Below are 23074 nucleotides of genomic sequence, written 5' to 3' on the forward strand. Positions count from 1 at the left end.
CACCCAGGCACCCCTGGCATTTTCAAAAGTGTTTCAGTATAAATTTTAACATCGTTTTCTATGTGATATAAAGGACATAGTTTTTCCTTTGTGTATTTGTGTCTGCTTTAAAAAACCCTTTCCTACCGCACAGTCATGAAAGAGTCTCATATTTTCTTTTGAAATGTTAAGGTTTTGCTTTTATTTTATGGTTTTCATTCACCTAGAATTAATTTATTATATATGATGTGAGGTAGGGATGTGTTTTTTCCATATGGATAACCAGTTATCCCACACTCTTAAAAAGTCTGTGTTTTTTCTCAACTGTCATAGATCAAGTTTCCAAGTATCTAAAAGTCTATTTCTGGGTTCTTTATTCTTTTCTTTTGGTCTGTTTCCATGTCAAAAATGATACAGCTTTAGGTACTGTAACCGTATATCTTCGCAGTATTTTAAATGGAGTAGGAATATGTGTTTCAGGGAGACTAGTTTATCATGAGGAAACAGATATCAGACCTTATGCCACAATGTGGTTACATGTCCATCAGACTTGGAAGGTGCATCTTGCTTCAGGGGAACTGAAGTCACAGGGTATTAGGGATTTGAGCCTTAAGGTAAGGGAAGGGAAGGGAAGGGGAGGGTTTAAGTGTGTGGGAGAGGGTCATCAAATAAGATGAATATGAAGAAATTCAGGAGGAAATGTAATAGATGGACTCCTTGAATGTTAGAACCAGAAGGGACCGTTGAAGCCACCGGAGACTGTGGAGTAGTTCAGCTAAGTGATCAGTCTGTGGAGTCTGACAGATGCAGGTTTGATCTTCACCAAGACTCTTAACCTCTCCGGATCTTAATTTTAATTTCCTCATCTATAACATGAGGACAATAATGGCTTTTCCTCATAGGACTCTTGAGAGGACTAAATCAAGTAGTGCACATAACGGGCTTGAAAATGTCCTGACACGGAGCTGTACAGAAACTAAATGGTAGTTACTTATTACCCTATTTCCTTGATTCTAGGGCCGACTTCTTTTTCTTTTGCCACATTTTACAATTCTGAAATTAGAACAGGCTTTCCTATCATTTCCTGTAGTACTTGTTTTTCTTCCCAGATTGTTGTTTAGAATGTGGGAAACAATATTTTTTATAGGATTTTTTTTTTTTTTAAAGATTTTATTTATTTGAGAGAACATGAGCGGGGCGGGCAGAGGGAGAGAGAGAAGCAGACTCCCCATTGAGCAGGGAGCCTGATGCGGGGCTCGATCCCAGGACCTCGGGATCATGACCTGAACTGAAGGCAGATTCTTAACTGACTAAGCCACTCAGGCACCCCGGGAAACAGAATATTTTATAGACTAGGAAATGGAGCCAACATGCTATATACAGGATCACCCAGCAAGTTGATTTGGTCATCCTAGGAATCTGCTATTCCTAGAGAGAAGAAGGAAGGAGAAAAACCCATCTTCGCTTGGGATGGGGATGGTTTATATGCAATGAGACGCTGTAGGCAAACTTTAGTTAGGGTGCGAAATGGAACCTGATGCCTTCCAGAAGAGGGAAGTTGAGAGAGAATCATGTAGAACTACAGATGTCCTTTGCCCAGCAAATGACACCCACCAGGTAGGATGTGGTAGGTTCTGGAAACAGATTTAGTTTCTGCTCCTGGCTCTGCCACTTCTGGGTGTGCAAGCTTGCCCAAGTCGGGTAATCTCTCTGAACCTCTGCCTCCTCCTCTCAGTGGGGCTCATGATCCTAGGCTGCCCCGGTCACAAGCTGTTGACTTACGCTGAGCTTCGGGTGAGTTAATCCCGAGCAGGACTTTGCCATTATGTAAGCACCCAGTGAATGGAAGCTGCTGGTTCTTGCTCTCCAGAGGCACGCCTCTCCCCTCCCACCACCTTGCCTCAGTTTTGCTTGGGATTACTCATTCATTCACCCCCTCCCCTACAGAAATCCTGCACACTCTTCAAAGTCCATCTTCAATGTTATCTCCTGATTCAGACCTTTTGTCACCCTTCCCACCCTCCCCATTCTCTGTGAGTGTTGCCCAACTTTGGATCTCTCTTGTCTCTTAGGGAGATTTTTCAAATTCTGCCTTATATAAGTGCTTTTCCTGTGTGGTATGATATAGCCCCGAGGACTGCTGACCTTTGAGGGCAAAAGTGTGTCTTAGTGTTGCAAACCCTACAGTCACAGCACAGAACAGCATTGTAAAGAATATGGAATCACAGTTAAGCACTTGCTGAGTACCTGCTCTGTGTCAAACAGTGCAGTGGTAAGCAGAACAGATAGACTCTGTGCCTTCCCAGAGCCCACTTCCATGGCTCCCACCCCTGTCTTGAAATGATGCTGGCCAAGCAGAGAGGTGCCCCTGTGCCCCCGGTCAGTTTTGTGACCTTGCTCATCAGTGTGTGTGACCACAGACCATGGCCTTCTGATGGCACTGCACTGTGTGTGAGCTGGGCTTGGGGAGGTCGGCCTGGCCCCAGTGTTGGCATCGAGGCAGCCATGGGAGGGAGGGGCTCCAGAGCGTGTGTGTGCAGGAGGAAGGGACAAGGGCGGGAGATTGGAGAGGTGCTGGAGAACCGCATGGGTCAGGTCTCTGCAGCAGGTGGAGGAGGCCGTAGCCCCGGGCCTAGGGCCCCACTTAACTAGCACTGATTCCAAACTCTATGTTCAGGCCCAAGAAAGTGCCCTGGATGGGGCAGGAGCAGCCTCTGGGTTGCACGAGCTGGGGCTGCCCTGCAGAGCTGGGGGCCAGTATTAATTGGGTCCTGGGGTGCCCGTAAACCCATGGTGATGACCACTTGGGCCTCAGGCCTCATGCCAGAGCCGGCTACATTTTTCCTTGGAGAAGGAGGAGGAGACTGGAAAAACCAGTTAGGGTGTGTGAGGCTCCATTTTATGTTGCTGTAAAGGGAATGTTGGCTCAGGAGCCCGGAAATGTCTGTTAAAAATCTGGCTCTTTCCGAAAGCTAGAAGTGTTGGTTAGGTCAGCAAGACCCTTCTATGCGTTGCATCTTGTGAGCTGGCAAGTGGGCAGGCCAAGAGTTTGGGGTTTGCACCTCCTCCCTCTGACGGGAAGGGTGCCCAGCACAGGGTCCTGAGGGGGGCAGGGGCTTGGTGCAGCCTTGTGTCTGCTGGGCCTGTCACAGGGGCTGGTAGAAGCTGGGAAGGGCACTGGCTGAGTGGGTATTCCTGCACGTGGCCAACCTCATTTTCAGGCTGGGTGGGAGCCATGGAGACGAGCTCTGTGACACACAGCCCTGTGTCCATTCCGCTCTTCTCCGAGTCCCTAGGATTCACGTGGCGTTTTGCAGTAGTTGTCGACCAATATTTGGAATAAATGATTTAATTGCATGTTCTTCGCCCATTCTATTATTCATCGCAGGGAGGAGTATATTAGCTTCCTGTGGCTGCTTTCAGAAATTACTACAAACGTGTTGGCTTAACACAAAACACCAGAAGTTTATTCTCCCATAGTTCCGGAGGCTAGAAGTCGGAAATCCAGTAGCGCCATGCTGCTTGGCAGGGCTTTAGGGGAGAATCCATTCTCTGCATCTTCCAGCTTCTGGGGGCTCCAGGTGTTCCTTGGCTTGTGTCCCTCCAATCTCTGCTGATCACATTGCCTCCTCTCTATATCCCCTGTGTGTCTCTTACAAGGACACTTGTCATAAGATTTAGGGACCTCCAGATAATCCAGGGATATCTCCTCATCTCAGTATCTTTAATTGCATCTGCAAAGACACTTTTTCCAAATACAAGATAACATTCACAGGTTCTAGAGATGATAATATGGACGAATCTTTTTGGGGAGTGGGCAGCATTCCACCCACCACAGGGGGTCTTAGTATTTTTCTAATCATGGCTGTTTTCGCTATTTTAAAACTGCTAGCCACTGGGTTTGTGCTGTTCCTAATTTCTTGTTTGCATTTAAGTTTCATTCATATATATGGGTGTGTGTATGTATACATATAAATACACATACATATGTGTAAATATATATAGGGAGAGAGAGATTTTAGTATATGTAGATTTCCCTTTTCCCCAATTTTGGTTTCAGAAAGTCCTTCCCTATTGTCTGATATGTATGATTCATGTTTGCATAAAACCTTGAGAAAGTTGACTTCAGTCCAATGGTAACTTGTTTCGATATTTGCTGTGAGGTGAGTACCTGCAAAACCCAGGGAGCTCCGTGTTAGGCCTGTAGTGGAGTGAACCGCACTGTGCCACGGGCAGCCTCCTGGTTTCCATGAGGTACCGTACTTACCTTGGCTGCCACCACTGGGGAAACTGGGGGACAGGTATTCGGGTCCTTTCTGTACTATTTTTGTTACTTCTTGTGAGTCTATCCTTACCTAAAAACTAAAAAAATTTCAAACAATCAGATTAATTCATTCTCATAATTCATCATTAAATCATTCTCTCTTAATTTGTAAAACATCCTTTATTTATTTATTTATTTTTATTATTTATTTGACAGAGAGAGACACAGCGAGAGAGGGAACACAAGCAGGGGGAGTGGGAGGGGGAGAAGCAGGCTTCCCGCTGAGCGGGGAGCCCGATGCGGGGCTCGATCCCAGGACCCCGGGGTCATGACCTGAGCCGAAGGCAGATGCTTAACCATCTGAGCCACCCAGGTGCCCCTGTAAAACATCCTTTATTAAGTGGTGAAATATGTACGGGTGTTTTAGAGTTGTGGGTTACACTTCTTTAATTTGGGGAAGAATTGACATCATTTGATAAATGGTCTTCCTGTCTAGGAACGTGATGTATCCTATTTATTCAGACTATATTTTATTTCCTGCTAACACGTGTCGTTTCCTTCGGGTTATTCATAGATGCAGTTCCTAGATTCAGGTTCTCTCTGTTACGACTGATGAGTCTTTTCCCCAGGTATATTCTGTAACCAGCTTGTGCTGGTTCTGTGTCCCTAAATAGAATCCCCCACACCCTTTAAATACATGAAATTCTTTTAACTTGGGAAAATGCTTTTCATTCTGCAATTAGAGACAATGTTTAACAGGCTTTTACTCGTTCCTCTAACCTGCTCTCTGAAAGGGTATGGTCAGTTATTTATTGTAACGTGGATTTGAGTGGGTGGCTGTGTTCTCCATCTAAGTGAATGGGGGGGCGTCCTTTATAAAGAACTGTGAAGTTCTGTTCCATAAATTTAACGTTGACTACCTTTTGTTGAATTCTATTTCTTTGAAAATTGTAGAGGTGCTGTGTCTCGGGGACACGTGATTCGCTCCCTGGGGTGTCCTAAGCACAGCCAGGTTGGGGGACAGATGGGGGGTGTGTGGCCCAGAGAGCTGTCTGAGTTGGCTGTGGACTGGCTCCTCATTCTGTGCCTTGGGGCCGTGAGGCTTGGGTGGCCACTGAGGAGATCAAGAAGTCCACTGTCAGGGTGAACCCCAGGTCTGAAACTCCTCAGAAATGGAAAATGTCCTGTTAACCCCCTTCTAGGTCAGTCTTACGAAATCCGGCTGCTGGAGAATCGGAAGCTGGGAGACTTTCAAGATCTGAACACAAAATATGTCAAGGCAAGGCTGCAGGCCACCCTCCTTCCTCGGGAGTTGTTGGTGGGGCGGGGGTGGTGGTGGTCTGGGGACCTGGGCTTGCTGGGGGTGGGGTCAGGAGTGCCTGGGAGGTTTGGGGAGAGCTCTGGAGTGGGAGTGGGTTCCTGTTGCTGTCTGAACAGCCAGGGGCAAGCCGGTGGTGCTAAGAGCCGGAGGGGCCTGGGCTGATAGAACGGGCTCTCGGTTGAACAGACTCAGGTCTGAGCCTGGCTTTGCCACTTACTGAACTTTCCTGAGCTTCAGTTGGCTCATCTGCACAAGAAGGTATATAGGTTAGCCGTGTATGTAAAGCACTTAGTAATTCTGGAAAAGAGATAGTCCTCATTCTCAGTGTCCTGTTACTGGGGTTCTGAGTGGGGAGAAGCATACAGAGCTTGAGAGCTGGGAAGGAAGGCTCCAGCAGGAGGGGTCTTGGTCTTAAAAGGTGGGAGGTTTGCCCCAGTGGGAGTTTCCTCGGGGGTCATTCTTGGCCCCGCACTTAGCTGTCCCCCCACCGACCTCTCCTCCCTAGAGCATCATCCGCGTGGTTTTCCACGACCGCCGGCTGCAGTACACAGAGCACCAGCAGCTGGAGGGATGGCGGTGGAGCCGGCCTGGGGACCGGATCCTGGATATTGGTGAGTCTCCTGGGCCATGAGGGGCCCAAGGCACTCTGAGCACATTGGGGTTCTTCCCGGATGCTGTCGGACTCATGCCTCCATAGGGCACTTTAATACACTCCTGCCCTGGGTGAAGCGCTGTGGGGGCTGGCAGACGTGCCCATGCCACCAGGCCTGCCCTCGGGGACTTCTAATTCAAAGGCCAACCATCGGGGATTGCTGGGAAGGCTTTGCAGAGGGTTCTGCCTTAAAGGAGTTTGCTCTGTGACGAAGGGAAGCATGGGCATTGCAGAGATGGGCAACAGAAATTGAATTTTGGGGTCTGAGGCATTGGTCTATGCGTGGTCTTTTATCTCGAACCCTGGGAGCCATTGGGTTTTGGAATTTAGACGTTAGAATGACAACAGGGCACGTGGACCCCCTAGTGACAGGTAATGCCTCCCAACAGGCAGTCAGGCCCCCTAATATTTCTGCAGTAAGGGTAAAATGTTCACCCAAAATGGGACAAAGACCCTAAATGGCTTCATGGCAGTTCAAGTCGGGCTTGCTGCCAAATGAGTTATGCAAAACTTAGTTTTCAGAACTTCTGGCATTTCAAATTGTGGTTAAGGAATTTGGACCTATAATGAGAGTCCTTCCCGAAATCTTCGGGAGTGGCTGACAATTGCACTTTTGTGTGTGTGTGTGTGTGTGCAGATATTCCACTGTCTGTTGGTATCTTGGACCCCAGGGCCAGCCCGACCCAGCTGAACGCAGTCGAATTCTTGTGGGACCCTTCGAAGAGAGCCTCTGCGTTCATTCAGGTAAGCGGGAGGGAGGGTGTCCTCGGGGGAAGCCAGAGTTTTGGGGCCTGTATGTTCCTCAAAACAATCCACCCGCGGGGCCCCGCCGGGCTCTGTTCTGTGTTGCAGGGATGCACGTTGTAGGGAATGGAGTACAGGAGTGTGGCTCAGTCACAGAGCTGGTTGGTCCCCAGAGCTAGAAAAGGACTTGGCATGTTGTAGAACTCTGTGTGGGTTTTGCTTAACAATATGTAAGCTTGTTAACAAAATAAGTATGTCCTCGCATAGATAACATGTAATAAAATTTTTTTCCAGGAGAGTTTCTATAATTAAATTAATTATTTAGTGATCAAGCACCTGGTGTGGACCCAGAGGCATGGCGGGGCCGCTGTGCTTCTGGGCTGACACACGCTCTCTCCCTTACTCTATGTCCTTTTCCCAGCCTCTTAGTTTTTCCACCTGTCTTATAAATCAGATCATGAACATAAAGTCATTACTGCAGTGCCTGGTCCATAGCAATTGCTCAGTAAAAGTTAGTGATCTTTTTTTTTTTTTACATAATTACAATATTCTTACTGTATTTTAAAGTTATGATTACAATATTATTGTATTACCACAATAATATATTATTGCAGTAGTATAGTATTACAATAAGAAATACGTTACCAGTGCCTTTTTCTGTCGCAGGTGGTGGTAACATAGAAATGGTTCTAGCCTCCCGGTCCTGCTCCTGGCCTGGCCCGAGTAACCGGGACGCCAGGGCCACTGGGGACAGAGCTGTGCAGTCTGTGGGCTCTGCCAAGGGGGGGAGGGAGTGAGGCTGGGGCCGCTGGGGCCCGTGGGCCTGAGCAGTGGCGAGGACGCAGCTGCTCAGGCAGGGCCTCCAAGGTCAAGGGACAAAGGTGGGAGGGCGTGTCCTTTGTAAAGGGGGCACGGGGAGCCCATCGCCCTGATGGGAGTGTGGGTGGGAGAGCGGGGAGGCTGAGGCAGGTGTGCACCTGACGAGGCAGGAAGGAAACCTACCTTTGGCGAGGGGCCCTTGAGGAGTCCAGGGCCTGGCTTCACCCTTCTCCTTGCTACTGGCCCACATTGCCCCTTCCAGGTGCACTGCATCAGCACAGAGTTCACTCCCCGGAAGCACGGCGGCGAGAAGGGGGTGCCTTTCCGGGTGCAGATTGATACATTTAAGCAGAACGAGAATGGGGAGTACACAGAGCACTTGCACTCAGCCAGCTGCCAGATCAAGGTGTTCAAGGTAGGACGTCCTTGTGCCCGTGGGGTCCCCGCCTGTGCTCGACAGTGACAGCCGCGCAAGCCCGGCGTCCCATGAGCCTGGGCCCCTGAGGAGTGTGAGTCTGTACGTCGTGGGCGGGCGGGGCTGCCCGCTGTGGGCGTCCTGTGCGGGGGCACCTTCTGTCGTGCCCATCACGGGTGGCTGTGCCCAGCTCTACTTTGTAAGACTGCTGGGACTTGCACGTGTTTAGGTTTTCATTTTCTTCCCAAGCGCTTTGTAGTTGGCCACAGATTCTGTAGTTGCCCATTAGATTCTCCTTAAAAATCCCGGCAGGAGACCCCGTGCGGGAGTCCTGGCCCCAGATGTTCTTATGGAGGGCCCGAGGCCGTAGAGCTCCCTGTGTCGCGGCCTCCTGCTGGAGAAGGAAACATGTTTGGAGGCATCTCCTCTCTTTTCCTTCCTGCCTGTGTCCCCCCCCCCGCCCCCCCGCCGTTGCCTGTTCACTACTTTTCATCTCAGCTGTCTGGACCGATGCATCTTAGACATGGTCGGTGGCCGGTGCTGCAGCCCAGGGTCCTGCGTGGCCTGGGGAGATGCAGGGTCGCAGCAGAGCCTGTGGCGTCCGCAGGGGTGAGGGAGGGGTGGGCCCTGGCTCAGTTAGCGATGCCGCCCCAGGTGGGAAGGCATGGGCCGTGGTGGGAGCGTGAGATTGTCTTTTGTGCCAGAGCGGTAGCACTCTTCAGAAACCTGCTTCGGGACGATGACTCCTTGCAGTCAAGCCCACCATAGTTGTTTCCTGTTGCCTCTGGAACAAATGACCACAGGTTTAGTGGTTTCAAGCCACACACGCGTATTACCTCTCAGGGCTGGCGGTCAGAAGTCCGACGAGGTCTCACTGGGCTACAGTCAAGGTGTGAGGAGGGCTGCATTCCTTTCCGGAGGCTCCCTCTCCTTCCCTTTGCCAGCTTCTAGAGGCCTCTGCGTTCCTCGCCTGTGGCCCGTCCACCTGGCAAGAGCGCTGGGCTCTTGGGGTCACACCGCTCCAGCCTCCTCTCCCCACTCCCTTGCCCACCTTTACCGGCCCCGTGATTACGTTGGACCCTCTGGGATGCCGCAGGCTCATCTTCCTGTCCCCTTCTCCCACTGCTTGCAGTCCTAATTCCGCCTGCAGCCTTGGGAGCTGACAGCCTCAGGGGTCCTGGGGATTAGGACGTGGCCGTCTTTGACGAGCACTCCTGCACTGAGCCCGTCCACCAGTGCAGTGGGCGCCGCGGCCTCTGGTCTTCCTTTTTACTGCCCGCTCCGGGATCTCGCAGTGCTGACCTCCCATGGACGGCCCCACAGCTGCGCCACTGGATGTCTCTGCCTGTCCCCGGTCACACCTCTGTCCTCGTCTTATACACCACATCTGTGGTCCTGCTGGCCGTCCTTGTGCTCAGGTCCAGTGGCATCCAGTGGAATTCCTGGGGCTCAGAGGCCGCACGGGGCAGCAGGAGAGACGGACAGTGTCTCCCCCCGCCGGAGTGCCTAGGCCTTCCCATGGCCCCCGCCAGCTCCCCTGTCTACACCTCGAGGCAGAAGTTCAGGGGTGAGAGTTCTGCCCACCAGGCTTCTGGACCACACACCAGCTATCACGGGAATTGATCCGGAAGCTGCCTTCTCTGAGTGACCCAGGGAAGGCCTTGGCATCTCCTGCAGGGGCGTAGGGGCCCCAGTCACCTGAAACTGGCTTCTCAGAATGCCCGGGGAGGTGTGGCTACCCTGTGCACCCAGCCCCATCACAGAAGCAGTTCAAGCAGTTGCGTGCAAGCGCCAGGCAGAGTCTCACCAACTTGGCTGTCATTCTTCCACCCCCAGTCACCCTCGTCACGGGGAAGCCTCCTGCTTGCTGGAGCAAGGCTCAGGCTCTGGGGGGGTGTCAGGGCCTCTGACAGGACAGGCAGGACCCCTCTCTGACCAGCCAGCTCTCCACAGGCCTCACTGGGACAAGTGCCGTCCCCACACGCAGGCTCGCCCTATGGCTTCTGGACAGGGAGGAAGAGCCTCCTGTTAGGGGCAGGAGCCGGGGGGGCAGGTGACTGGGGTATAGTGCTGCATGCCTGGTCTTTCTCTGAACACCAGATCTGTCATCCCTGTCCCCAGAGGACTCCCTGCAAACCCGCCTCTGTCTGACATGGGTATCACATCACCCCGAGGGCGGTCTCCTAGAACGCTCTTGAGCTGGAAATGAAAAGCTGTGTGGCCTGAGGAAGGTGCATTCTGGGATGGAAGTCCCTGAAGGTGACATCACGCCTGAGGACGGGTTGTTTTCACTGATTGCGCACTGTGCACGGTCCACTGCATCCGCAGGGAGACCACTCAGTTCTGGGCTCTGGGGCTGCTTGGAGGCTTAATGTCGGAAACCACCAAGCAGGCTGTGAAATCACAGAAGGTGATAGTCACAGGCTGTCCAGAGTGTCCCAGGAGCAGGGCTGGTGGGCCAGCCTGGTGGTGATATATACCTGGACACGCTCTCTTGGATTCTTGACCTGGTCAACACTTGCTTCTGCTTCGGGTTTTTGTTTTTGAAGACCCGGACCAGCCAGAGCAGGTTCTTCTCCATTCTTGACAAGTCACTTGAGCCTCAGTTTCCTTACCTGTAAATGACAGGATAGTAGTGCCTCTGTGAGTTGCTCACGTTTGCCGGGTGCCCAGCATAGGCTCTGTGAGGTTGGAGGGGTTACCCTGTGTGGGGCGTGTGAGCGGGGAGCTGCACGCTAGTCCTGGAGTTGGGAGGAGGGAGGCCTTCATGATGCGTCCAGGATTTCCCAGCACGCAGGTGCACACCAAACTCCCACCCGCAGCCCTGACTTCTTCTACTTCCTTCGCCCTCCACCGGTAACCCAAGGAACGCATTGCAGTTTGCTGTGGCTCTTAAGGGTTTTGTCCATGAGCCAGCAGCCCCTGGTAGAGATTATTTCCAAGTGTTTCCCCCTGAGCAGCTGAGTGGCAGGACCCCGTAGCAGGCCATGAGTTCCCTCAGGTGAGGAAGGGCTCCAGGAGGAGGACCGTGTGCTTGACGCCTGGGAGGTGAGGGAGGATCCTGCCTGGACTCCTGGGCCCTGGGGAGAGGCCGGGGGTGCGCAGGCCTTGGGGACTGTCGCCGAGCCCCGGGTCTTTCTCTGACAGCCGCCTCTGCTCACTTTGGACTAATTGGACTCCCGTGCTCTGCACTTGTAGCCCAAGGGAGCTGACCGGAAACAGAAGACTGACCGGGAAAAGATGGAGAAAAGAACTGCCCAGGAGAAGGAGAAGTACCAGCCGTCCTACGAGACCACCATTCTCACAGAGGTGAGCTGGCCTACTGCCGGGGTGCGGCCCACCCGCCCAGCCTTCTGCCAGGAGCAGGATGATGGCGCGCTGTTGGTTTAGACTCTTGGGAAGAGCGCCCACTGTGGGTAAATGTCTCTTTTGAAAGCGCCCATGAAGTTGTGGTAGGTTCCCGGGTCCAGAGCTGTGGTTCATGCGATGAGGCCCGGGGGCCAGGACGGGGTTTCCGAAATACCTTCCAGCCTGGTGCTGCCGTTTGCACTTTCCAGAATCTGGTGACTATTGTTTTAATAGGTAAAGCTCCAAAATCCAATAGAAGAGAATGTATATACATCAGAAAATACCTCTCTCCAAACTGTCCTGGCCTCGAGCTTTCCTTCCCCAGGGCGCCTGGTGTCTCTGGGTCCTCACGTACATGGCCCAGCTTTCTCTTCCAGTGAAGCCAGTTCCTCCAATTCATCCACGCCCGCTGCTTTTACACCCAAGAGTGTACACAGACATGCTGTTCTGTAACTTGCTTGCTTTATCTAATAGCCTGGCTTGGAGTCTGTTCCCCATCTGTTCATAAAGAGCTTTTTAGTTCTTTATCCAGAGGCGTGGCCTCCGTTGTGTAGATAGATGGCCTGTGGGTGGACGTTTGGTGCTTTCTGGGCTCTTGCTGTGTCAACAGGGAGCAGCAAGTGACCCTGGGCGCGTGAAGTTCTGCATACGGTAGAGATCTCTGCAGGCTTCCGTTCTCAGAGTGGGCTCGCTAGGTCAGGGGGTGCGAACTACTTTGCTGCCCTGTTGTTTGGATGGATACTGGAATGCATTTCCTCCTAACCCAGACTCCGACAGCGCCCTGCTCCCACCATCCTTGTGTCCAACATTACTTCTGAGACACTCACTGTCTCAGGTGCTTCTTCCTCCTGCCACTGGTCACCACTGGGCCACTTCTTTCTGGGCTCTGTTGTTGTTTTTTAAACAACTATTCTCCACTGCATTCTGCAATCAGTCCAGCTCATGGGTGTTTCTTTGTTGAATAATTTGACGTGCTCAGAAAGCCCTCCACAGATACATGAGGCCCGGCACCGGCCATGGTGGGGGTTAAGACTGTGTTAAGCGAGGAGAGGAGGCCCGGACACAGAGCACCTAAGAGAATGGTGGCCAGTCCTGCCTGATGAGGTGTGTGTGTGTGTGTGTGTGTGTGTGTGTGTGTGTGTGTGTGAGCGAGCATGTGTAATAAGCCATGTGCAGAAGGGTATTTGCAACAAGATAGAGTACGGAAGCTAATTTTGCGGTAGAGACAGATCCATGCTGGTGTTTTATCAGGCTCAGGGTAACAGGGTCCTGGCGCCGGAAGAGCCTGGCTTACTCGCAGCAGCAAAGCAGTGCTAGGCCCTGCATTTGTGAATTAGCGCTCAGACCAGTTAGTTCTCCCCAGGCCCTAGTCCCCTCCGTGGGGGCGCCCCAGGGTGCCCTCCATGCTCCCACAGCCCTCTGCCTCCAGACACCTTTCCCTTCTAGGCTGAGCCTCAACCTCTCTGCTCCTGACTCTCCTCTGACCTCCACCTGATGGCCAGGGGTGCTTTAGACCATGTCCTTCCAAGCCCATCTCAGAGCGTGGTGTGGTTGGTCAAAACCCCCACCTGGCCCATGACCTTGCCAGGTGACAGGTTGTCGGCTTTTCCTCCTCAGCTCCACGAAATTCCAGCCCCCATGCACAACAGAGTTAAATATTTACCAACCTGTGGCTTGGTGGGTGATAGTAAATCTTAGGAATGCTTCAAATTGGCTGTCTCCAAAGAGGTGTCATCACAGGGTAGGGAAGAAATGAATACTTTGTCCGCTGGCTTCCCCAACAGGCCAAACCTGTATGTCTTTGCTTTCTTTGGGCGATTCTCACATATGTTCATTTTTGGCTTCTGCACAAGAAGTGCCTTGAGGTCAAGGATCATGTCTTTCGTGTTTTCTTTGTCTCCCTTAGCTCCTAGCAGGACACCTGACATGTAACAAACACACGTAGAATGATGTCCAGAGGGGCTGGCCTGCTCTTGGAGGTGCTCACATGCCTCGTGCTCTCCAGGGCCTTTCGGCCGATTCTGTTTTCAAATAGTGCAGGTTTTAGTACTGAACTTTTTGGTAAGATTTTTATTTATTTATTTATTTTAGGGAGCGAGAGAATAGGGGGAGGAGCAGAGGGAGAGGGAGAGGGACAAGCAGACTCCCTGGTGAGCATGGAGCCTGACGCGGGGCTCCATCTCATGACCCTGAGAGCATGACCTGAGCTGAAACCAAGAGTCTGGACGCTTAACTGACTGAGCCACCCAGGCGCCCCAGTACTGAACTTCACTGATGATTTTTGTTTGGAAGTTATCCGTGTCCAGTGCTCCCTCTTTCATGTGTGGGCACACATTCATCTACACCTGGAAACCCTGCCCTCTAGGCAGCTGGTCTCTGTTGTCAGCTCTCTTTTCCTGTGGACCCAGGTGACTGATGAGGTTTCTTTCCTTCGTTGGTTCGACTGCTAGGAAGCTCACGGAGACGCATGCCTTGCTTTGCTTGCTCTGGGAATGGCTGAATCTCAGGTCTCATCTCTGCCGTGCTTGATTTCTTGGGTGTGGCCCTAGTAAACCCACACTTCACTGCCTCCTGTGGTCCCTGGGAGAATGTGGGGGCATGTTGAGGGATCCGTGGTTTCCTGCGCCGGCCTCGATGGATGCTGGTTTGGTGGGGGAGAGGAGCCGGGTCAGCACCTCTGTGGCCCGAGTTCCTCCTGACTACCACGGCCCGCGAGTCACTGCCGCCTTGTGCTCTTTCTGCAGTGCTCCCCGTGGCCGGACATGGCCTACCAAGTGAACAGCGCCCCGTCTCCAAGCTACAATGGCTCTCCAAACAGCTTCGGCCTTGGCGAAGGGTACGTCCGCCGTCTTTCCCTTCGGAGGTCCTGGAGTGATGATGGGTCTCGGCTCCTTTCTTGATCTTCTTCCCTGTGTCTTCCCCCTTTGGTGTGCTGACACCAGTGTGGGTTGCAGGGAGGCACTTTGAATATGTGCACGTTTTCTGTGCTTGGACATGCTTCTGTAAACACTGTCTGCTGGGGCAGCAGCCCAGAACCCGCCCTCCCACCCCTTCCCCCCGTAGAAGCAGGTGGGCAGAATGGCCTTCTAGACAGATGGGGCCTTAGGAGCAGCCGTTCGGGTGGCTCAGCGGCTGCGAGGGCCCGTCCTGGTTCTTTCCGGGTGCTTCTGCGCATTCTCCAGGTAGCATGGGTCAGCGCAGGATGTTTCAGGGCTTGTAACACGGGAGTGGCCTCACTCCTGGTCCCCCGGCTCTGCAAATGCACAGGCCACACAGACTGTAAGGTGACCGTTGTGCAGGGGTTGGCGGGCATCGGTCCGACCCGTCCCGGGCTGCGTGGCACAGGAAGGGCTCACGGCGCCCTGTGATGGCTGCGCATATCCTGATCCTGTTTCTGGGGGGCAGCGGGGAGCAGGGAGACACCAGGCAGGTTCAGCAGGTAGGCGTGGGACCTGTGGGCTCCTCAAAGCCCATGCTTGGCGTACAGAGAACTTTACTAACGGGAGAGTGAGAGTGTCCATGAACTTGATTTCACAAGGTCACGAGGGGCCCCCCTGAGAAGGGGGCGCACATAGCCAAGGTGTCATGCTCAGATTCAGGTGGACCAAGTGTTAAATCCCCCCTTTCTAGGGGTGAGCTCCTAAACCTCCCTCAGCCTCACTTTCTCCGCTACCAAGGGAGTGAGGATTCACGCAGGGACGGGGGGACTGTGTAAGGCGCCCGGTGCCTCACGGACACTGGACGAAGGGCAGCTCTTGTCGCTGACGACCGGTCTGAGGGTCATCCCAGCAAGGGCCTTTTCCTCATTGCTACTGTGGTAAGGTGCACGCAAAGTAACACTTACCAGGTTGTCATTTTAAACATAGAATGAGACACCTACGTCCATCCACGTTGTGCCTTCTCCACGGTGTCTGTCTGGGAGGGTCATTTAAAGATGTATCTTTCTCTTAATTTAAAAAAATCCAGGTGTTCAGGTCTGTGCCTTCCCCATGGGTGAGCCCCGGAGGGAGGGCGGTGTGTCTTCAGCCATGAGAATGTTCTCCTCGTGGATGGATGCCACGCTGCGGCCTGCCTGTTCAGGGCGGGATACCTCCCCAGGAGCCCGCAGCCCTCTCCTGTCTCCGCAGAGGGGGGTTTGGCTGCCGCTGTCCAGGCACCCAAACGGCACCTGGGGCTCCTTGGGCAGATTGCCCTCCCCTGGGGCCGAGGCTGGTGGGGGATCTGCGTGGGAGGGAATCTGATGCAAACAAACCCCAAGCTCAGGGTGGAGGGGTGATTTGTTGGCCCGGCTGTGTTGCTAGTCAGAATGTCGTGTCTGCCCTGAAGGGTTGGTCAGGGATTTTGAGGGATTGTGTGGGCAGTTCCGCCTACGTGTCTCTGACCTGGGAAATTCTTGAGGCCCTGCTGCATTTACAAGGGAGTGCCATTCCATGAGGGGAGGGGAGAGTGCCGGGCTGGGAGAAGGGACTGTCCCCGCAGCTGATCACCGGGTCTCTTCCTTTGCAGGAACAGCTCTCCGACGCACCCGGTGGAGACCCTGCCCCTGGGCAATGATGTAAGTGTCTGCAGCTGGGCTCTCTGGCCGCGTGTCCCTGGGCAGCCCCGGCGTGGTCATGTCAAGGCCCCCCTCCTCTCTCCGCCTGCAGCACCTGCTTCCGTCAGCCTCGATCCACGATGCCCAGCAGTGGCTCCACCGAAACAGGTTCTCGCAGTTCTGCCGCCTCTTCGCCAGCTTCTCGGGTGAGCATCTCTGTGGTGTTCTTAAAACCCACAGGCATCTTAGAAGCACTTCACAAAGCCAGTTGCCTTCCTGGACTTGCCCGCACTGCCTGCTGGGCCGTGGTTTGTTCCTGGGGACCCAGTGTGGCGTGGGTCGCTCGCTTACTTTTTGCTGACCCTGGGCCAAGTGCTAAAATAGGAAGCCCTGCCCCTCGGAGTTTCTAGTCGAGTGTGGCTTTCAGGGAGGACCATCTGGGTCCCCTGGGGTGGGCCCTAGTCTGCCCGGGAAGGGCCCCCTGCGCCAGGCGGGCTGCGGCACACTCAGCAAGCCTTCTTGGCACTTTTCCCACCACCATGCCGCCCATCCGTCACGCTGTCTCCGGAGCCACGACCTGGGAGATGGTGGTGAAGCCACAGGGGAGAAGGGGAGGCTGCTTCTTCCTTTACACTCTTACCGGAGGGGCCGGCAGACAGAGACCCGGAGCCAGGGCTGTCTGGCATAAGGGTAAACGGAGCAGTGAACCCTGCCACCAAGTCGAGTCAATCCACAGTGACCAGGAATAAGGTTTTGACCCAGAACTAGAGGAGTGGCTCCCAAGGACATCTGTGAGAGGGGAAGGAAAACCACACATGGTTGTCTCAGCTCAGCTTTTGCAAGAACTTCGTTGGTGTAGGGGGAGGCAGGTACGAGGAGGGTCGGCCGGGGACCCCGTCCTCAGGAGCTTGCAGCTTTGAGTCTGCACAGATTTGTGAAGCACGCATTTCAGTGCAGTGTGACCCTTTGGTGGTGGGCAGGCTCAGAGGAGGGATCTGGCTCTGGTCAGGGAGGAGCAGGGAGGGATGCTGCCATTTTTGGGGTGGGAGGGGGGTTGCTCAGCATAGGCCTTCCCAAGACGGTGCCCTTGAGCAGGGGCTGGGCCCAGGGGAGGAAGTGAGCCAAGTGGGTATGGGGACAGTGAAATGTCCAGGCGGGGGGGGGGGGGGGGGGGGGGGGGAGAAGTGCAAGGGCCACAAGGTGGGGGCCTGCCTGGTGTGTGGCCACAGAGCTGGGCACCCAGGTGAGTGGGGCTAAGTGGACTGGGGAAGGAGGTGAGGTCAGAGAGGGACCGAGGGGCCTGGTAGAACAATGGAGGGATTTTGGGCGCTTTTACTCCTTATGTAGTGGGAGCCATTGTGCTTGCAGAATTATGCCTGGAACTGCATCTGAACCATGGCAGGAAAAGGGGGTTGGATATCGTCGCTCCTGGCCATGTGGCCGCTGGCTGGTTTTTAGCAGAAGGCTGATAGCATACTTGTCCCTTGGAGAGGCCATATGGGCATAAGGCTCTAAGGGACTCTTTGGGCTTTGAGGAAGGGACTGCATCTACAGATAAGGATGTTCATAGATCTTTATTCATAATCTCTCCCAGCTGGGAGCAACCCCCGTGCCCATCAGCAGAGAATGGACACATGATTGTAGCGTATTCATGCAATGAATAATACCTGATAATGGCCATGAATGATCTCTAACCACAGACCGCGTGAATGAGCCCTTAAACAGGACTTGGAGGCCGGGAGCCGGACGTAGGAAAGTACATCCTATTCCATTCCGCTTACGTAAATTTCAAAGAAGCCAGCACGACTTTTAAGCGCGAGGAGTCAGGATGGTGGTTCCCCAGAGGCGGGGGAGTGGCCGGCCTGGGGGGCCAGCGGGAGGTGGGAACGTTCTGCCTCTCACTCCCAGTGGCCGCATGCAGATAGCTGTGCACTTCTGCATTTAGACAAGTGCGCGTGTCATCAGCGGCCTGTGCTAGGTTACGTGCACTTGTGTTATATGGCAGTAAACGGTACAGAGGGAGGGATGGGGAGCTCAGCTGGTGAGGACCTGTCGGCTTTTGTAAATGTCCGTCTGTTCTGCTGACCTTTGAGAACACCACTCATCTCTGGGGCTGTGATTTCCTGATGTTTAGCTTTTTGTTGTTTCTGTCTCCGTGGAATGTCCAGTGCCCCCTGAGCATGAGGCTGACTCTTCCCTGTCCCCTGCCCACCGTGCAATGTCTGCAGGTGCCTGAGGACAGAAGCTTTTCTATGTGTCCCACTAACGGGCGGCCCCACTTCCCTGCCTAGGTGCTGACTTGCTCAAGATGTCTCGAGACGATTTGGTCCAGATCTGTGGCCCTGCAGATGGGATCCGGCTCTTCAATGCCATCAAAGGCCGGTGGGTGTCAGTTTCCAGCTGGACGCAGGGTATGGCAGGGAGCCCCATCTCAGCCAGGGCTGGGCTGGGTCTGCTGCAGTGGAAATGTTCAGGGCCACGCTGTTCAGTCCAGCAACCCTGGCCAGATGTGGCTGTGGGGCACTTGGTCTCAGGCTAATGTGACTGACCAAGCGAGTTTTAAATCTCATTTCCCTTTCACGCATGGACAGCACAGTTTTAGAGTGAGGGCGAGAGACTGGGTGTGCATCTCAGGCCTGCCTCTTAAGAGTTGTACACTAGATGAAAGTCCTAACCCCTGTTGAGCCTTGGTTTCCTCCTCTGTAAAATGAGGGCCGTGGTTCCAGCACCCTAGGTGTGTGAGGATGAAATGAGGTAGGCATGTGAAGTTCTGGAAATGGTGCCTGGGACAGGGTAAGCCAGAGAATGTGTTTGCTCTTGTTATCGCCCTGAAAAACACCTTGTATCTTGAGACGCGTGTTCTGGGCAGAGCGCCCTCATGGCAGCTTACAGGACTTGGAGGGGTTGGCCCATCCCTCTGCCTCTGGGCAAACCTGCATGAAGCCGTAGAGGCCCAGCCAAAGGCCTTCTGCATCCCCGTGGCCTCCTTTCTTTTCCCTGAATCCTCTCTGCTAGTTCCACCCTGTGTTCTGGAACGTTCTGGAACATTCCTCCCCACCACCCCCCTCCCCCAATACCTGCTATTTATTTCCCCTCCTCCTGCCAGGAATGTGAGGCCAAAGATGACCATTTACGTCTGTCAGGAGCTGGAGCAGAACCGAGCACCGTTGCAGAAGCGGGATGGTGGTGGGGACAGCAGTCTGTGTGGTGAGTTGTGGGGAGCCCTCCCCTGCCCTGCCAACCCAGGGCCGGTTACCGGGTGGCCAGGTCACAAGAAGACACAGCAGCAACATGAGTCCTCTTGCCCAGAACATGTCCACCGATCACCTCACTCTGCTTTTCTCAGAGGGTTTTTTTTTTTTCCGAAGGATGAGTTTTTGTTAAACTTCCTCCTGGGATTGAAATGTTTAAGGTGGAAGTCCTGTCCCGGAACAGCTGGTCCAGCTTACTTATTTGCTCCCTGGGGAGCAGGCCCAGAGAGGGGATGTGTCCCCCGACAGCCGCTTGCCTAGCCACTCGTGGTTGAATTGGGCATCAGGCCTTCCGGCTCCCAGGCTAGTGACGCTCGATGGCCTGATTCCCGGAGCGCTTCCTCCTGTGGTGTCCCCCCAGCTGGACGAGTCTTCCCCATTTGGTTTGGCGGCTGCCCGAGGGCGAAGGAGCACGGCTGCGGGAGCTGGAGGTACCTCAGGGGCACGTGACTCTTCTGGGTTGGCAGTTTGGAGGCAGTTTGGTGAGAGGACAGAAGCATCGAGGTCAGCTGAGTCTGGACACCAGTGCTGGCCATGCCGTGTGTTGGCCGTGTGGCCTTGGGCAGGGTATCAGGGCCTGTGCATCTGCTTCTGCACGTGCAGTTAGCGACGCTACCCCCAGAGGTGGGAGGTTTCGGCGAGACAAGGCGTGTAAGGCAAAGCGCCTTGCTTCTGAGCGTCTGTGAGTGCTGACGGTCTGACCAGCGGCTGGTCTCCAGCTGCAGAGTCCGTGCTCTTCTGCGTATGTCTGCAGAGAGCGAGGGAGCACCGGAGGAGTAGGAAGGCTCACCGAGTCCCTGTCCAAAGGGCTTCCTGTGTGCTCGCTTACTCACTTCTCCTAGTAGGCACTGTTGGTGACGTTGTTTCGCTGGGGGGGACACTGAGGCACAGGGTGGATCACTGCCCCCAGATGGCAGCATTGTACCTGGCAGAGCCAGGACCCAAACATTCGGACCCTGGGGGCTGGCTTCTGAGCCCTCCGTCTGGCCCCTGTACATTTCTGGAGAACGGCTAGGTCCTTCCCCTGCTTCTCAGCTGTTAGCCCGTGAAGGACAGATCTTGAGCCTTGGGGTTTCCTGCACATGTGGAAAGGGCAGCCTTGTGCATGGCACCCGCTCAGGGCAGGTGCTCCAAGCAGAGCTCGTGATTTATGCTCATGGAGGCCCCAAGTGCTGGTGCTGCCCCCGCACACACCCTGGGGCCCCGGGATGTGTAGAGATTATTCCAGGGCTTGCTTCTAGGGTGGCTGAGTTGGGACATGAGCCTGGGATTGCCAACTCTAGAGCCTCATGTTTCCCCGAGCTGCCGCCAACACGGCCCTGGAGGAGAGGTGGCTCGGGAGGCATTCAGAGGAGTGTCCCACAGACCCTTCAGCTGCCCCCAGCACTCCTGGCCGCCCCCACACTCACCTGGGGCAGGAAAAGCTGGTGACCACAGGTTACAACAAAACGCGCTGGCCTGCAAGCCGTCTGGGTCTTTCTGGCCAGCCTGATTTGTTGGAGGAGTGAACTCAGAAAAAGCGGAAGGGGCTCTGAAATGTTGAAAAGCAGCAAAAGTACATTCGAATCTGTTACAGAAGGCAATGCTAGAGAAGAGCTGTGGCATTCTTACCTGCTGTCCGCACTGGGAGGGGCGGTGGCCCCATGCTCTGCACAGAATCTGATGGTGGGTCAGCCTGTCTGAAATCCTGGGACGGCCAATCTGTCGTGTGGTTGGAACGCCATGGCCTCTGCCACCCCCTCTCAGAGGGAGCTGGTGTGTGTGTGTGTGTTTGTGTGTGTGCGCACGCATGCACGTGCATATGTGCTTTGGAAATACAGGGCCTCTGAAACCAGGGGTTCCTCAGTTGAGGTAGGAGTTTGGGAACCTCTAGTTTAATCCTGTTGTGCTTTGCTTTTGAGAAACCTGAGGCCCCCCTGAGTGTTGAGTCATCTGCCCCAGGGCACCCACAGAGCTGGGTTTCCTATAAGGAAGCATTTCCGGCCTCCGGGTCGGTGTTCTCTTCCAGTGGGCTGGTGGTGCTCCCACTGCCCCTCCTCCCTTTGTGGTCACGGTGCTGGAGCGGAGTGGTATTTGTGCTGTGGAGAAGGGCAAGGACAAGACCCTTGTGATGTCAGGTCACAGTTACCTCTTGTGGAGAAAGGGGAACCCTCCTACACTGCTGGTGGGAATGCAAGCTGGGGCAGCCACTCTGGAAGACAGTATGGAGCTTCCTCCAAAAGTTAAAAATAGAGCTACCCTACGACCCACCAATTGCAGTACTAGGTATTTACCTAGAGGATACAAACACAGTGATTTGAAGGGGCACCTGCACCCCAGTGTTTATAGCAGTGATGTCCACAGTAGCCAAACTATGGAAAGAGCCCCGATGTCCATTGACAGATGAATGGATAAAGAAGATGTGGTATATATACACAATGGAATATGATTCAGCCATCAAAAAATGAAATCTTGACATTTGCAATGACGTGGATGGAACTAGAGGGTATTATGCTAAACGAAGTAAGTCAGAGAAAGACAATTATATGACTTCTTCATATGTGGAATTTAAGGAACAAAACAGAGGATCATAGGGGAAGGGAGGGAAAAACAAAAAGACAAAATCAGAGAGTGAGACAAACCATAGGAGACTCTTAATCATAAGAAACAAACTGAGGGTTGGGGGAGGGGAGGGGGTGGGGGATGGGGTAACCGGGTGATGGGCATTAAGGAGGGCACGTAACGTAATGAGCACTGGGTGTTGTACACGACTGATGAATCACTGAGCTCTATGTCTGAAACTAATAATACACTATATGTTAATTCATAGATTTTAAATAAAATTTTTTTAAAAAGTAGCAGTTATCCTTAAATCCCGCTCTTGCCCCCCTGGAGCCATCTAGTGACCCCTCTGAGCCATGGAAAGAAAGGAAAGGGGATGCAGGAGTTCTTCCTCTCACAAGGGTGTGCGTCTGGCCACACGTCAGAATCACGAGAAGCTTGTTAGAGATGCAGAGCTCTCCAGCCTCTGCGCCGCCATGGGCGTCATCGGGTACGGGCTGGATGCAGGAATTCTCCATTTTACGTACGATCTCCCAAGGGAGGCTGGTACAGGAATGAAGGACCGTGGCCTGGCTGCCTTGCCCTTGCCGCTGGGCTGTGCGGAGGCTTTGTGCCTGTTACAGCCGGATCCCACGGAATGAGTCTGGGCACGAGTATCCGTACAACCGAGGGACTGATTCTGGGGGGGTAGGCGGGCTCCTCAGCAGGGCTGTGTTCTATAGAAGGCCGTGTCCCTTGCCCCTCCAGTGTACCATGCCATCTTCTTGGAAGAGCTGACCACCTTGGAGCTGGTTGAGAAGATCGCCAGCCTGTACAGCATCTCCCCCCAGCATATCCACCGAGTCTACCGGCAGGGCCCCACGGGCATCCACGTGGTGGTGAGCAACGAGGTGAGCACTGCCCCCACCCCCGCTCGTGGCCCGGGGCTCGGGGCCGTAGGGAGGCACGGCAGACCTGCTCCAGAAACGCCCCCGCTGGGGCTTGGGGATGACTTCTGCCCAAAGATGGCGAGCGGGTTTCGTCTGCATGCCACAGGCTCTTGGCTGCCCCTGGAGTGCAGGGGCGGGCGGGTGGGGGGAGTTCCGAGGCTCTGAATAGCTACCTAGTATCCACTCCTTACCCCATCCTCGGCCGGCCGTGCGCCATGCAGGAACTGTGGCGTTGACTGCACCCCTGCCCCCGGGATGCTTACAGTCAGGGCTGTGA

The 23074-nt window shown here is 54.0% G+C and overlaps 1 protein-coding gene across 1 annotated transcript in view; it reads left to right on the plus strand.

The window, feature by feature from the left end:
* Positions 1 to 23074, plus strand: part of TFCP2L1 (transcription factor CP2 like 1) — a 63211-nt gene that overhangs the window by 27621 nt on the left and 12516 nt on the right. The window contains exons 3-13 of the mRNA XM_036099020.2: positions 5446 to 5522; positions 6070 to 6175; positions 6854 to 6960; positions 8042 to 8194; positions 11393 to 11503; positions 14287 to 14378; positions 16049 to 16097; positions 16189 to 16282; positions 18368 to 18458; positions 19183 to 19283; positions 22616 to 22758. Of these exons, the coding sequence (XP_035954913.1) occupies positions 5446 to 5522; positions 6070 to 6175; positions 6854 to 6960; positions 8042 to 8194; positions 11393 to 11503; positions 14287 to 14378; positions 16049 to 16097; positions 16189 to 16282; positions 18368 to 18458; positions 19183 to 19283; positions 22616 to 22758 (1124 nt within the window). The remainder of the gene's footprint in view (positions 1 to 5445; positions 5523 to 6069; positions 6176 to 6853; positions 6961 to 8041; positions 8195 to 11392; positions 11504 to 14286; positions 14379 to 16048; positions 16098 to 16188; positions 16283 to 18367; positions 18459 to 19182; positions 19284 to 22615; positions 22759 to 23074) is intronic.

This window comes from Halichoerus grypus, chromosome 4 (assembly GCF_964656455.1).
Source record: "Halichoerus grypus chromosome 4, mHalGry1.hap1.1, whole genome shotgun sequence".
NCBI classification, from domain to species: domain Eukaryota; kingdom Metazoa; phylum Chordata; class Mammalia; order Carnivora; family Phocidae; genus Halichoerus; species Halichoerus grypus.